General features: G+C 40.6%; 1 protein-coding gene across 5 annotated transcripts in view; it reads left to right on the top strand.

Moving 5' to 3' along the window:
* The first annotated feature begins 10,398 nt into the window (after nt 1-10,398).
* LNPK (lunapark, ER junction formation factor) overlaps nt 10,399-14,786 on the top strand; it is a 44,221-nt gene continuing 39,833 nt past the window's right edge. For 4 of the 5 annotated variants that reach the window (XM_086615444.1, XM_086615448.1, XM_086615447.1 and 1 more), the window contains exon 1: nt 10,453-10,482. Coding sequence is in view for 1 of the 5 variants with exons in the window: in XM_086615443.1 (XP_086471569.1) it covers nt 10,399-10,482 (84 nt within the window). In the remaining 4 variants the exon portion in view is untranslated. Of the gene's footprint in view, nt 10,483-14,786 lie in introns of all 5 variants that reach the window. The other variant, XM_086615443.1, reaches the window with a different exon arrangement.

Raw genomic sequence — 14,786 nt, forward strand, 5'->3', positions numbered from 1 at the left:
GTGCTCTTTCTCTTGTTTGAGAATGAGGGTGATAGTTCTTACCTTAGGGTGTTTTTGGAAACTTATCAAAGTTTTTTCCATTATTTCAGTCAAGATGGAAGCCTTGTCCTCTAGCACAGAGCTTGTAGATGTCCTTGCACAAAATTCTGCTGAAGTCAAAGAGCTGGTTGTGTTTATGTGAAGACAGAATTTAGGTCAAAATGTGAAAACATACGTAATGTGATTTAAGTTAAAATTGAAAAGCCTTTGAACAAAACAATGAGATAGTGAGGAAACATTTGAACGCCCAAGGAGGACTTTAGATCAGATGAGTCCATCATTTTTCACATGCTTAACATCTTCAGTTTTAACTGCTTCCCCTCAATGCTTTATGTAGTCTACTCATCCTAAAAAGTCAGAATCTGTGCTGTTTCTCCACTATGGCTCCCAATACAAGCTGTCACTTTGGAAGGCACACATGTTATGAAATTGAATGAACAGAACCATCTCCTGGACAGTGCACAGCTCAGATAAAACTGCAGCAATGATAAATAAATAAACATATGCTGTCTTGCAACTCGCTAGTCTGCAAAAATTGTGAAGGGCAAGAGTAGAAAGAATAGATTAAAACTGCCAAGTAATTGAGGAGATTTCTGTTGCAGAATTATCAGAGGGAATCAGGTCTCAGTCCTGCTTTGTGTGTGGACCTCTACAACTGTGTAGAACCCTAATAATGTTTTGGGGAAGCATGCAGCTGAAATATCACACTTAGGTTCTGATGAAAGATTAAGGTCTAATTTCACGCAATGCTTAAAGGACAGGGAAGGCATAAATTCTAAATTAAGGAAAGCACGTGTTAAAGAATGAAAGATGATGCCAGTGTAATAAAAATAGGTAAGCGCAATGTGAAGAAGCAAAGAATTATTTCAGATATATACAAATTAATAGATAGATGTCAATGAATGTACTTTTGAAGGCTATGCTAAAGAGGAGAGCTTTAAAATCAGCAGACTGCAGATGGCTGTTCCATGAGCAGGCAGTTCCTGCTCTTAGGGAAATCAACAGCAGTTCTACCAGTAGGGAATCATATAGTCAAGAAAATTCTTAACATCAAAAGGCAAAGTAAAAAAACCCCAAAAACAAAAGGCAAATATTCTTAGTTTTCTCAAATGTGCTCATTAAGCAGGATTTCTTCTATTAAGGCAGATTTTCCTTATTAAAAATTATGGTAAATTACTTGCAAAGCTAAGAATAATATCAAAGGAAAATGCAAGTATTTCAGGACTCAGGATCAGATCAGAAATTCTGGAGAAAACTGAGTAAAAACAAAATGCCCAATCTCTCTGTGTGATAGAATTTGATTAAGGTTTATTGGCTTCTTACTGCAATTTCCAATTTGACAGGCCCTACTAAAGCTAAAATTGAATTTCATATACAAAGCTTATGTGGTTATGTTTGTTATTAGCATTGTCTTCCCCAGAGATATTTGGATTTTGTTTAACTGAAAAATAAGCAAGTTAAATGCCGAATTGCCTGGCTAAGACAGTTATATGATGTGGTCTTTTCCTTTCATTAGAAAGATTGTGAGTTTTGGGATACATGTTTAGGAGTTTGTGGTTGCTCTACTTTAAATCTAATACTGTCGACTTACAATGTTTTTGTTCAATGTTCTGTTCTTTCCATATAAAGTTCTGTGTCCTGGCCAATTTATGGCTAGACTTATCCAATAAACAAGTTTGTAGGAATGCATTTATAGATTGTTAGAAATATGTGTGGTGCCTGCACTTTTCTCAGCAATAATGTAATGATTTATTTTTACTGTTAATTTTTAGTTGTATTACAACAAAAAGGGAAAATAATACGAATACATCAGAAGTTATCTTCCTAAAAATAATGGAAAAAATAAGATTATGTATAGGTCAAGATTAAAAAAATCACGAATGAGTATGGGTTGATTTCTCTGCTCTTGACATTTCAAAAAGTCTTGGGTCAACCTCAAGACATTTTAAAAGGACTTGAGTTTCAAAGGTTAGACAACTAGTGCTTTCTGAAAATCATATCCATTGCAGTATCTCACCTGATCTCACAAAACCTGTCTGAAAGTTTTCTTGATAAATCAAAGAGTAAGGAAACAAGCCAAATAGGATTATGATTTGTCAATATGTATATAAGATAGGTATAATTTAGTACATTATAGAACAGGAGATGGATAGTTGCATTGTGGAAGCTTCCAGGAATCCCACGATCCAATTTGCTAGCCATGGCTCACTCACACATAAAACAGAGACAGCACCAAACTGTCCACATCTTAAATATAGCAAAAGAAACAAAAGGCAGAAGAGCCATCAATCGGGTAATACTGTTTTATTAACAATGTGCCAAATATTGTTATTTGTCACTGGTCCTCTCAGTGCACTATGATATTAGATCTTTTGTGAAAATGAAAAGAAGTTGTGATGTTTTGAAGAACGAATTACTAAGGCAGCTAACAAAATGAGAGTAAGTTTTCATTGTACATTAGCTTAAGATGCTTGAGATTAGCATCTATCTGTCTTGAAGTGAAGATAATTAAATGAATGTGTAGAATTACTATCCCCCGTAAAGAAGTTAAGTCACTGACAAGCATGAAATGTACTATAGCATTTTTTTCTACTTTTCTGGCATGAAAGAACTGATCTAGTATTGATAAATGTATATTACTTAATAAAATAACCCAGACCTAACAAAAATATATATTTTGCCCTAAAGCAAAACTCCTAGACTTCACTACATGCTATTTCTATTTCCTGGTAACCTTCTTTAGTCTCAACAGGACTCAATTTGTGCTGGAAAATGAGTTTTTCCTAACACATTTTATTCTGGTTTATTTTGCCTAAAGAACTGCAGTTATATTTCAGAATTTTGTCTTCCTCCACATCTCATCTGCACTTTGCCTTTGACTTATTACATCTTTATCACTGGCCTTACTTTTCACTGGTTGATTACGGGTCCATTGGTTGATTATGGGTCAGTTTGTCTGAAACATGGACAGTGCCCCAAAATGTGCAATAAAAATCCAACTCATTGTTTTGAAATGCCAGTTCCCAAACGTGTGTTTAAAATTCAAGACACGTTAATTTTATATAAGCACCTCTGTGTAGCCAAAGCAGGCTTGGAATGACTTTGAATCTTATCATTTGAAGTCATTGGAGTGATTACAGTGGAAGTTCTGCTTTTTGTCTATCTTCTACATGCATTTAATGAAATAGCTTTATTTTAAGAAAGGGAATATTTTTTGACATTCTTCTAACATAATTCATTCAAGCTCTGTTTCAGACATTTATTAGTATGACATACTATGAGACAATCATGTTGCCTGGGAGTTTTGTGTGTGAATGGATTGTAAATTCAGATCTTCAATTATCTAAACTTGAAGCAGTTATAGTGGTAGTAAAGGATACTCAGTAGCTGAAATATGTTCTGAAATTCTGAACACTTTCAAATTTCACATTCTTTGAGAAGTTATTTGAAAACCACATATGTGAAAAGACTAACAGAGGTTATACCATTAAACACAAAGCGACTGTTCGTTGTCCTTCAGCTTGCAAGATATATATTTGCTTCCAAAGGTAGCTCTAATATTTGTCATCTTTAACTGAATGAAATCACAGATACTTTTACATGTGGATTTTATTATATGAATTGGTTTATAAGCCTGCTATTTAACATGATTATATGAATTATGAACTGTGATTTTATTTCTTTTATAATCTTTGTAGACCTTGCCACTATTTTTACATGTCTATGTCTGGCGTTATGTACCTTTGAAATTGTGCCAGAAATATTTATTGTCCTATTTCTGGCATTTTGGGACGTCGTGGTTCCGTTTGGTTTCCAACCAGAACAAAGCTTATTAGCAGATCCAGTTCTCGGTACTTTGCTGAAAACAATTTTATATGTAAATTTAATACTTCATTAAAGCAAGCTCTTGTGACAACCAAGGGTATATATGAAACGCATTTAACGTAGGTAATGTTCTGTCTACCATTTTGAGCAGTTATCAAAAGCAAAATATATGTACTAATTAGAACTTTCCTTCTCATCGCCTGTCTCCTCCAGCTTGACTAACAAGGAAGCACTAAAAGGCAGTCAGGTTGAATAGAAACGGGATACCATTCCCACACTTATCTGTGCTCTGCACACATGTGCAGCACCCTGGAAGGGAGGCTCGCTGCAGTAAGAACAGCACATTCTCATTTGCCCCTTGAATCACATTTACTTGGTTCCAAATTCCATTATTCTTAATCGAGTAAAAATCCTCTTAAGGTCAACAGGAGTTTCATTCAAATTACTTCATAATTTGGCCCTCGTTTTGTTGGGTGTTGGGTTAGTTCCCATTTTGCCCAGTAGGCACAACCATGTTAAAAAGGCTATTGGAAAGCATTCTTTATTTCATTTAGCTTCAAGGAAATAGATGTTAATAAAATTTAAGGATGTACTTATGTGTTTAATAAAGAGGAGGATTCCTGTTGAATCAGAACCCTAATTTGTTTAAAGAGCAAACCGCTCCAGGAAGCAAAAATAATACAGCTGACTTAGGTATTAGTACAGCTCAAATACTTTCAGTGAGAATAATCATGCTTTCACTTGGAGACTAGGGAAAATTGATTTAGTATGTTTTTTTACAGAACATTGAGTTATTGTTTATACAGTAATTTTTCTAACTATAAACATATATTACTCACTATAACCATTAAAGAGTCAGAAGCTTGAAGTCATGCCCATCAGGGAAGGGAATATACTTATATGTGTATAATAACTGCTTCTAAAGCTTCATACATGATTTGAAGCTTAACGCATCTGAAATAGAGGCAAACCCATCTTTCTGCTTCTCGTGATGATTTCACACTAGGCTTCTGTTTGTTCACAAGACCTTAATGATAGAACAAACACATACATTTCAGAATTTTATGAGAAATCACTTTCCTGATTCATTGTGCCACAAAAACAGTCCGAAGTTTAACCATTTTCCTAAGCATATTATAGGAGATTTATAGTACTCAAATGAAGTTGAGACTGCCAGTCGTGCTTTAAAGTTGAGGGTCTTTCAAGTATGGAAAAGTTCACACTATAGGGTACCAACCAAGAGGCTTAACACACTAAGATTTTTTTTTTGTTGTTTAAAGCTTTTGAATGTTTACATTTTTGCCACAGAACAAGAATATAAATGATAACAGTAGTAATAATAGTAATGATTATAACAACAATAGTAATATAGCAATGATAATAGTAACATCAAGTAGCAGTGACAGTGATAGCAATGGCAATAGCAATAGTAACAGTAAGTAGTAGTAATAATAGTATTGGTGACAATAATGATTATTATTATAGAAGAAGCAAAGGTCTTAATCACAAAAATAATTTATGGAATGGAAAAGTTGATCTCGGCTTTTCCATTGATTGTATGCAACTGTTAAAAGACTCGTATTTGAGCCATTCACTTGAAATGATATCTTTTGACCTGATGGATTATATATTTCTTTTTGAGGTAATAATTTATCAGGAAGAGTCAGATGCAAAGGACTTCATAAAAGTGCAGGAATGCCAAAATGCTCTACGTGATAACATACCAAAAAGCTCAGGGAATAAGAGTAAACTATAAGAATGCAGACATCTGACACTGCAAATATTACAGCTGGACCAGAACATCAAAAGAAGCATATACTATAACATATAAAAAATTAAATGAAAGCTATGATATCTTTCTCAGCGCTGCTGTTGCAGAGGGCATTTCTGAAGCACATCATGCCAAAATATGGCACTGAAGTCATCTCATCTGGTGAGCGCCACCTTTTTTGTATGCGCTGAAATGATTGTTATGAATTAAACACAATTTATTTGGTTAATCCATTTTTAAGTCTTTCTTGCAGCTACCAGTTTATATCTGCCTCATGGATTCAGGCCTCAACTCTTTCTAGCTCACCAGTTCTCTCTATGAGGACTCTGCCAGTCCCTTGTAATCCGAAAAGTTTTCTCTAGATCTTTTCCCAGTCCTAACTGACACTTGCAACAAAACAAGACATGGAAATAGTCTGGAGTTATTGGCATCAGTCATGTCAGTACAGAGTAAAGTGCACTTTCGATGTAACTTTTACTACAGATATGCATATAGAAGGAAGTTGTTATTAATTACATATGTATTCTCCTGTACTGGTAAAAAAACCCCACCAAGTTCCTATATTGTTTTGTCAAATACATAATTCACTACTATTTTTTGTCCAAAGCTGAATGACGCAGGACATTCCCAAATGTGCATTAACGACTACGGATTTGTCTTTTATGAAATGCCAGCACGCACTCATTCTGTTCAAGATGCAGAGGAAACAGGGTTCAGGCCCCGAGAAACACAATCCGTCATTGGCTCCATTCAGTTTTGACTTATACTGAAACCACCAGCTGCAGTATGCTCAGCTGAGGATGGGATGTAAGATGATGCAGATCATTGTCAATAGTAGTATGGGTAGTGGAGTCTGTGATCTTAAAGCTGTCTATGTACCCTCATTTGCTGCAATCACCTCTTCATTTGCAATGCAAATGATGGTTCTGTTTCAACATCTAAAATTTCCCAGCATCTCAATGAGTTAAACTATACAGCCTCAGTAAAGGGTCAAAAGGGTCTATTTTAAGAGAATGCTGAATATACTTTGAAAGTCTAAATTAAAAAACTCAAGTAAACACAAATTAGCAACACTAAGCTTCTCTTAAACAGGTATCATTTTCCTATATATTTATTTAGAAAAATAAATTGGACTACTAGGCTACACATATTGCTAACATATATGAGTTATGGAAAACTCTGCTTGAAGGTAGAAAAGTCTTAAAGTGTGAGACCAAAACATTTAAAAAGAAGCTTATTACTAATTGTTCAGTGTTCTGCCTATAAAGGGACCAAAAGTGCAATACTATCTATGACGCTGGGAAAAATTCTGGAGAGGTACTCTGTTAGAGTGGTTACGCAGAATCAGGTTAAACAGCAATCCCACCGATAACAAAGGATTTTGAAGGGTATTTATTTAGAGTTTTAGATACTCTCTAGGGGCCAGTTTTGAACCAGATGAGTTAAAATTTTAAGCTGACTGATTCGAAAATATGGTTTTATACTCAGCTTTACCTTCCTTACCAGCTACATGGACATAATTTCTTCTTTTAGGTAGATCTTGGCTCTGAAGGAAACAGGTACCTGCATGCTATCATGTAACATCACATAGCTGAGAGACTTATCTGCATATAAAGTTCAATAATGGATGCTAACAATACTTTTTAAAAATTATCGGTTATACAGATTCATAGTCTTATAGCAGCGATTAGAACTTCCTGGAGGAGGCCTGTGTAAAAATCAGTTCTACAACAGGGCCCAAGGACACAAGTAGAGTCTGTGATCTCCCTCACAATTCTGGTTCAGCCCTGAATTGGAGCTGGATTCTGTGGTGACTTGGAAATGTTTATGACAATTATGGAAAATAAAGGGGAGAAACTTCTTGGAGATGCCAGTACTGGCTGCAGCATTTCAAAAAGCCTTTAAACATGGTATCATTATTATTTGGGTTTATTTTAAGTAGATGCTATGCTAGACCATGGAAAAAGATGTTAGTACGCTTAAATATGTTAGCTTAAAGATGAAGATTTAAATCAGCTGCTTTCCAGCAACACACCATTTTGAATTATCAAAACCAGGAGTGGACTATAGCTGTATTTTATTTGAAACCAAAAAGGAAGACATCCTCTCAGCAGTGGGATAGTCATTGCTACAAGGATTTAAGCAGATGTGGCTTTAGAGTGCAAGCTGAAGCGAAGGAGAGGCTCAGTCACTGAGTCTTTTTCCAACGAGGAAAATAAAGCTAGAGATGTAGGTGATCCCTGGAATTGACAGCAGAGCATTTCTAGTTGTCCCGTTTTCACTGGGATAGAGTAATAGTATCAATTTTCTGTTCAGAAAAGCTACCTTTCTGAAGGAAGCTGCATTTTTAAGAAGACTGCAGCACCCGATTCCCTGAGAAAAAAGTTGATAAGACACTTTGTTTTGTTTGTAGCCAGCCATGGTATGCAGGTATCCATAGCGATCAAGGATTTTTCAACTTGTTTTTGCTCATGACCCAGATGTCCAAGAACCTGGGGGGAGCGTGGCCAGGGTGATTGACACCTGAATTGGCAAATGGGTATTCCATACTGTGTAACGTCATGCTCACTATAAATTGGAAAGTTTGTTGGGGATAGTCTCTCTTTCTCAATTGTTGCTGTCCCTGGAGGTTCTCAACCATCATTCTGCTCCTGAGGCCTACTTTCTCTCTTCTGGGATTGTGGTTTTTGGATTTTCCTGCTCCAGGATTGCTAGCAGGGATTGAGCTCGACATTGGTCAAGGAGTGGTGAGCATTTGCACTGCACATTACTTGTCTGTATATATTACTGTTATTATTATTATTTTCCATTTTGTTTTATTTTATTTTGATTATTAAGTAGCTCTTATCTCAACCCACGGGTCTTCCTTCCTTTTCCCAATTCCCTTTCTTGAGTGAGGAGGGGCAACTGGGTAATAGAACAGCTGGCTATTATTTAGCCCCAGATACAGGCTAAATGTAGACACTAGTATAGTCAGTCGCTCTGCATTGACTGCCACTATTTTGCTTTGAATAAACTTACTTGAAGCCCATTCTAGACTATGATTTGCAACTAAAGTTGTTACTTGGCTGGTATTGTAACTAGCTGATAATGTAGAGCAGCAAGATTCACTCTGAACACTGCTAGAAACGAAAAGGATTGATTTCCCGATGTTAAAACTCAAGAATGAATGCCTGGCCGATGATCAGACTCAGCAACTCTACTACTTAAAGCTTGAAGATGATTGTGTTGCCTGAAAAGGTGGTGGGATATCTTGTTTGTCCTCCCCTGGCCTAAAAGCCTTGCTTATTCTGTTTGGATTTAAATTACTTTTAAAATTGGTGTACTGGGTCTGGCTGGAATGGAGTTGACTTTCTGCATAGCACCCCGTATGCTGATGTGTTTTGGATTTTGTGACTAAATCAGCACTGATAACACAGCAATGTTTTGGCCATTGCTGAACACTACTTGCACAGTGTCAAGGCTTTCTTTTCATGCTATGCTCCCTTAGTGAGTAGGCTGGGGGTGGGCAGGAAGCTGGGGGGAGAAACAGCCAGGACAGTAAACACAAACTGGCCGAAGGGATATTTCATACCATATAACATCATGCTCAGCAATAAAACTGGAGTAGCAGAATAAGAAGGTGGTGGGGTTTGCCTTCCACCTTAGACAATTTCTCTGACACTGGCTGGACATTGGTCTGCTTGTGGAGGGTGCATCAATTTTTCTTTCTTTCCTTCACTTACTAAACTCTCTTTTAACCCAACCCATGAGTATTCTTACTTTTCCTCTTCCTATTCTCTCACCCATCCTGCTGAGGGGGAGTGAGCAAGAGGCTGCGTGGGTGTTCACCTGCCAGCCATGGTCAACCCATCGCAATTGGAAAACCCCCAATATTTATATGTAGGCTGTGTTACGATGCATTGTTACAAACAACAAGCTGAACAATGCAGGGTCAGCTGACGGTGTACCGCTTCTGCATATGAGTTCCTACCTCAGGGTACTCTGAAGGACTTTATTCCACATCTGTGCACATGCTCCCACTCGTCTAGCCGCAGTGGCAAAACTTTTGAGCAGGGCACTGACGTCCTTGTGACAAAGCGCAAACAGAGCAAGAGTTCTCTGTTCCTCAGTCCTCTTGGCATGGGACAAGTGATGGTGAGTGTCAACCGAGAAATCACACCACGTACGAACACTGATAGACCACCAAGAGAGAGGGCACTGCTATTACAGCAATGTAAATTAAAGAAATACAGAGTGCTGCGTCTCTCCAGATCGGTTCAAGGCACGAAGGGGACAGTGAGAGCCGCCTTTTTCTGTGACCCTGACATGACTCCGGCGCTTGCCGCGGAGAAAGCACACCCAGCACGGCGTCTGTCAGCACCTGCTTCATTGTCAGAGGCTGAACACGGGAGTGCCAGCAGGCTGCTGCGAACCTTCCCGTGACAGTTTGGCCCTCATATTCCCGGGTTTTAGCGTTAAAGCACTCTTTTTTTCTGTAAGTGACTATTAAGAAAGCCGCAGGAGGACGGTTTCGGCCTCCCCAGCCCCGCCGGCTGTAGCGGCGCGACGGCGGTGACCGCCTCCGACCCCTGCTCACTTCGATTCGGCTCAGCGCAGCCCCCCGAGGAACCGCCCAGGGCGCGGCTGCCACCCCCCAGACCGACCGCCCGCCGCGCCCCGGCACCCGCCCTCTGCCGCGCACAATGGCCCCGCCCGCCCTCGTAACAGCGCGCCCCGCGCCGGCGAGGCGCTGATTGGCTGCCTGAGCCGCGCGGGGCCTGATGGGAGCACGGCCCCGGCAACCGGGCCCCTCCTTCGGCGGGCGGCGGCGGTGGCGGCGGGATGCGCGGCCCGGCCCGCGGCAGGTACGTGCTGGCGGGGGAGGAGCGGCCTGGCCCGGCCCCGAGCGGCTCCGCGGTGGGGGCTGGCTGCGCTGTGGGCGGGGCGGCGGGAGAGGGGTGCCCGGCGCTGCCCGTGACCCGCGGGCTGAAGCGGCGCAGGGCGGGCAGCCGGTGCCTCTGCCCTCCCCCGCCTCAGCAGGCGGCTGCTGGGGAGCGGGGCGGCGGCGGGCCGGGGCGCAGCCTCGGAAGAGGAAGCCACCGGCTGCGGGCAGGGGGAAGCGAGCGCCTTCCCTGCCCGCCCGGCAGCAGGGGGGCGGTGGAGCCGTGGGATTTTCCCGGCTGGAAAGGCGGGTGCCGGGAGCCGAAGCTGACCTCTGCCGCCGTCCTCCCGGCCCGCAGACGGCCGCGCTCGCAGGCTGCAGAACAAGGCTGGGCTTCAAAAACAGCGCCTGACCCACCCGCTCCCGGCTCCATCGCTTTGGAGTCTGTGTGTGGGAACTCGTTTGCCTTTTTGATGAAGGCTTTGGGAAGCGCAGGACTTCCGTAGGGCGCTTCCAGACAGAAACAGCTGAAAGTGAAGTTTAAGTTGAAGACAAGTCAGTGTCGTGTTTTAACTGAGAGGTGCTAGGACAGGCTAGCAGCAGCAGGTGTTGAGTGATGCTCCTGGTGGTGTTTTGCTTGTTTCCTTGTCCACGGCGCTCGTAGCTGGAGAAACTTTTTATAGCCCCTCTGGAAGTTTCTGAGGTCAGTAACTCGTGGGAGGATATGACTTTTGGGTGGAAACTTTGTGAGCAGAACTGGAGATTCAATTTCAAAGGTAGAACTTGTGTTCTTTGTAATGGTAAATACCTGAAAATATTTACATAAAGTGAAGTCACTGAGTTTGCAAAAAAACTAAAAAGCCTTTCCCCTTCCTTCAAGGGAAAGATCTGTACACAAAGCCTTGATTTCAAGTTTCTAACTTCCTTTTTTTCTATTAATATGACTTGTTTTGACGTTATTCAGTCTTGAATGTCAACATGTCAGTTATTATTTATTTTGGAGATTTAGATTTTTTTTTTGAGAGCTTTTAATCTTAAAACATCAACAACAAGCTTGAATAAATCTGAGACTGACTTAATAAAAGTGTAATGATATCATCAAACTCTTTTCTCCATCTGGATTAATAGGTTGGTGGATGACTTCTGTAATTGTGCGTGATAATCGTGCGTGATTCATCCCTCTTTAGAAAGAGAAACTTTTTCTGCTCTAGTGCTCTTACTGCTTTTTTGGCATTTCTGCTTTGCTTTTTATGAGTTAAATTGCATGTTTTTGGAGTAGAGAAGAGGCTGTTAGGAAGTTAATTTTTTTTTTTTGAGAGTCAGGTAGAATTGATAATAGTGTTTTCTGTAGCTTCTACATTAAGTGTTTTCTTAACATTTCTGTTGTCTAATTTAAGCCTAGGACTAGGAAACTTTGCAGCTGTCTTATTTGTGTATTAAATTAGTGATGTTTGTGGAAGTAAGTCTGATTGCCGCAACGCTCAGTGAGTGGAAAGGGCAGCTCAGTGCTAAAGGCTTGCAGTCTTCAGAAGGAAAAAGTGCTGTGTAATAATTTGGTGGTTAGAGATGGGAAGGAAGGAGACTTGTGGAAAGAGGACTCTTACCATGAACAGTAGGATATTAGTAGTAGGTATGTAGAGTGGCAGGTGAGGAGGAATAAGTTTGAAGCAATTGAAGAGAATTTGTGTTGTCATGTCAAAAAGAAGAGAGGGAAGGGAGGGAAGGAAGACAACTGAGGCACTCCATAGAAACCATAGAAAATTCATCTAGTAACTAAGCATTTGGTGACTAAACTGTAGATGTGAATCTAGTGGCCCTAATCCCTTAATACCTCTTTGAGGAAGGGTTTTGGTAGTATTACTGACTTAGAGCAGCATACGTAAAGCCTGTCAGCATTGTAGTTCATGTAAAATTATGCGCACAGTGACACTTCTCAAACCTGTTTCCCTTCCAGGTATTTGCCAGATATTTTGAAAAACACATGTAGAGATAGCACTGTAAGTGTGTTATTGACAAAGGTCGATGTCACCAATGGCTCATGGATAACCTGTGCCCAAAAGATCCTCTAACACTTCTACTGCAGAGGTTTTCAACCTGCAGCCTGAAGGAAAGTGGCATGCAAAGGCTGCATGAACATCTCCATGTCTCTGTATGTTCAGAACTGAGAGCTACCCTTGCTCCTAGCAGCAGTGGCAATGCTAGGGAAGCAAACTAGATTTGGGAACCATGTGTGAAGTTTACAAACTTCTTGATCGGCTATTGGACGTAGCTTTCATATTGTTTTGCAATAAAGATACTATCTGTAGAAATATTTATGAAGAACGTGTCTGCTCAGATCTACTGCAATACTTGTCATGCAAAAACTCGCCTGTAGCTGCAAAGTGACAGTTGTATAAAGTTCTCAGTGTTAGAGAACAGTAATATTGTGTGTTTGAAAGATAAAAACATGACTGAGGTGAATTGTTGTAGTAGTGATTATTTTTAGAATTTACTCAAGAGTCTAAGGGATAATAGTGCTTTTGCTTTGGCTCACCCCTTTGCGCTAGTAATTTGGCAGCAGCAGAGCTAATTTGTCCGTCAGTTCTAACTTTAGTTTGGTGGCATTTCAAATATGGATTTCCTTACCTTTAAGGATTGATTTTTGAGATCATAGGGCCTGCAGTTCTGGATTCTGAAGTCCTTGACTTTCTTAGAAGGTGAAGAAGTTACCATACTATAGCAGCGTATGTGCTAGTAAGCAATGTGTATCCTATATTATATTAATTTATTCTGACAGTCTCAGACAATTTGGGAACAAATTTGGATTGAGATTAGGTTTCCTTATCTTTCAGTTTTTGACCAAAGGGAATAAATGAGGTAATAATCACTTGTATCTCTGCCTAGCTGGATCAGTGCTTTGTTTGAATAAGTCTTACTGTTTCGTTCCACATCTAAAATTGTTTGAGTCCTGGTTGGGATTGAGCGTTAGTTTATTGTCGGGCTTGCTATCAACTGATCACTCTTTCATTTGTAGAATGGTTTGGGTTGGAAGCGACCTTAAAGATCATCTAGTTCCAACCCCCCTGCCATGGACAGGGACACCTTCCACTGGATCAGGTTGCTCAAAACCTTATTCAACCTGGCCTTGAACACTTCCAGGGATGGGGCATCTACAACTTCTCTGGGCAGCCTGTTCCGGTGCCTTACCACCCTCAGGGGGGAGAATTTCTTCCTGAGATCTAATTGAAATCCACCCTCTTTCAGTTTAAAGCCATTGCCCCTTGTCCTGTCACTACACGCCTTTGCAAAAAACTCCTCTCCAGCTTGCTTTGTAGATCCCCTTTAGATACTGGAAGGCTGCTAGAAGGACTCCTTGGAGCCTTCTCTTGTCCAGGCTGAACAACCCCAACTCTCTCAGCCTGTCTTCATAGGAGAAGTGCTCCAGCCCTCGGATCATCTTTGTGGCCCTCCTCTGGACCTGCTCCAACAGGTCCGTGTCCTTCTTATGTTGGTGTCCCCAGAGTTGAACGCAGTACTCCAGGTGGAGTCTCACGAGAGCAGAGTAGAGGGGCAGAATCACCTCCCTCTACCTGCTGGCCATGCTTCTTTGGATGCAGCCCAGATATGGTTGGCTTTCTGGGCTGCAGGTGCGCATTGCCGGCTCATGTTGAGCTTCTCATCAACCAAAACCCCTAAGCTGTTCTCCTCAGAGCTGCTCTGTAAATTAAATGACTGGAGAGAAATTCTGCTGTCCTAAGCTTCAATGTCAATTGATTCCAACTACTTGCTGATGGAAAGTTGCTACACTTTTGTTTCAGGACCCTAGACCTGGATCGTCAAATTAGTGCTGGGTTCCAGGTTTGTGTAGCGTGAGCTACTTTTGCACCTTTGGAATTGCTTTAGGACCATTTGATGTGCAGGTGACTGCACTGTGCAGTATGTGCAGAGAATGTCTACCAATGTAGTGCTAGAGCAAGTGAAATCTGTTTGAAACTGATTCTTTGAACTTAAAACTGATCACACAAAGGAAGAACAATAGTGCAATCCAATACATCCTCGTTGATGAGAGCATGAAATGGAAGGAGATTTATTGGAGATGAACTTTCTCGCAAGTAGTAGGGTATGAACGCTGGATGCCTGGAGTGACAGATGAAAAGGAACGTTGAGAGTTGTGCTTATGAACAGCAGAGGAAATAATGGGAAATCAGTTTCTTAAACAATCCTACTTAATAATAAGTTTTAAAAATTGTTTTTCTGCTGGAAGATTTTCTTGTGTTTTTTTTAGCAGTTATTTTGTGCCTCTATTTT

Source organism: Tauraco erythrolophus, chromosome 8 (assembly GCF_009769465.1).
Source record: "Tauraco erythrolophus isolate bTauEry1 chromosome 8, bTauEry1.pri, whole genome shotgun sequence".
Taxonomy (NCBI): domain Eukaryota; kingdom Metazoa; phylum Chordata; class Aves; order Musophagiformes; family Musophagidae; genus Tauraco; species Tauraco erythrolophus.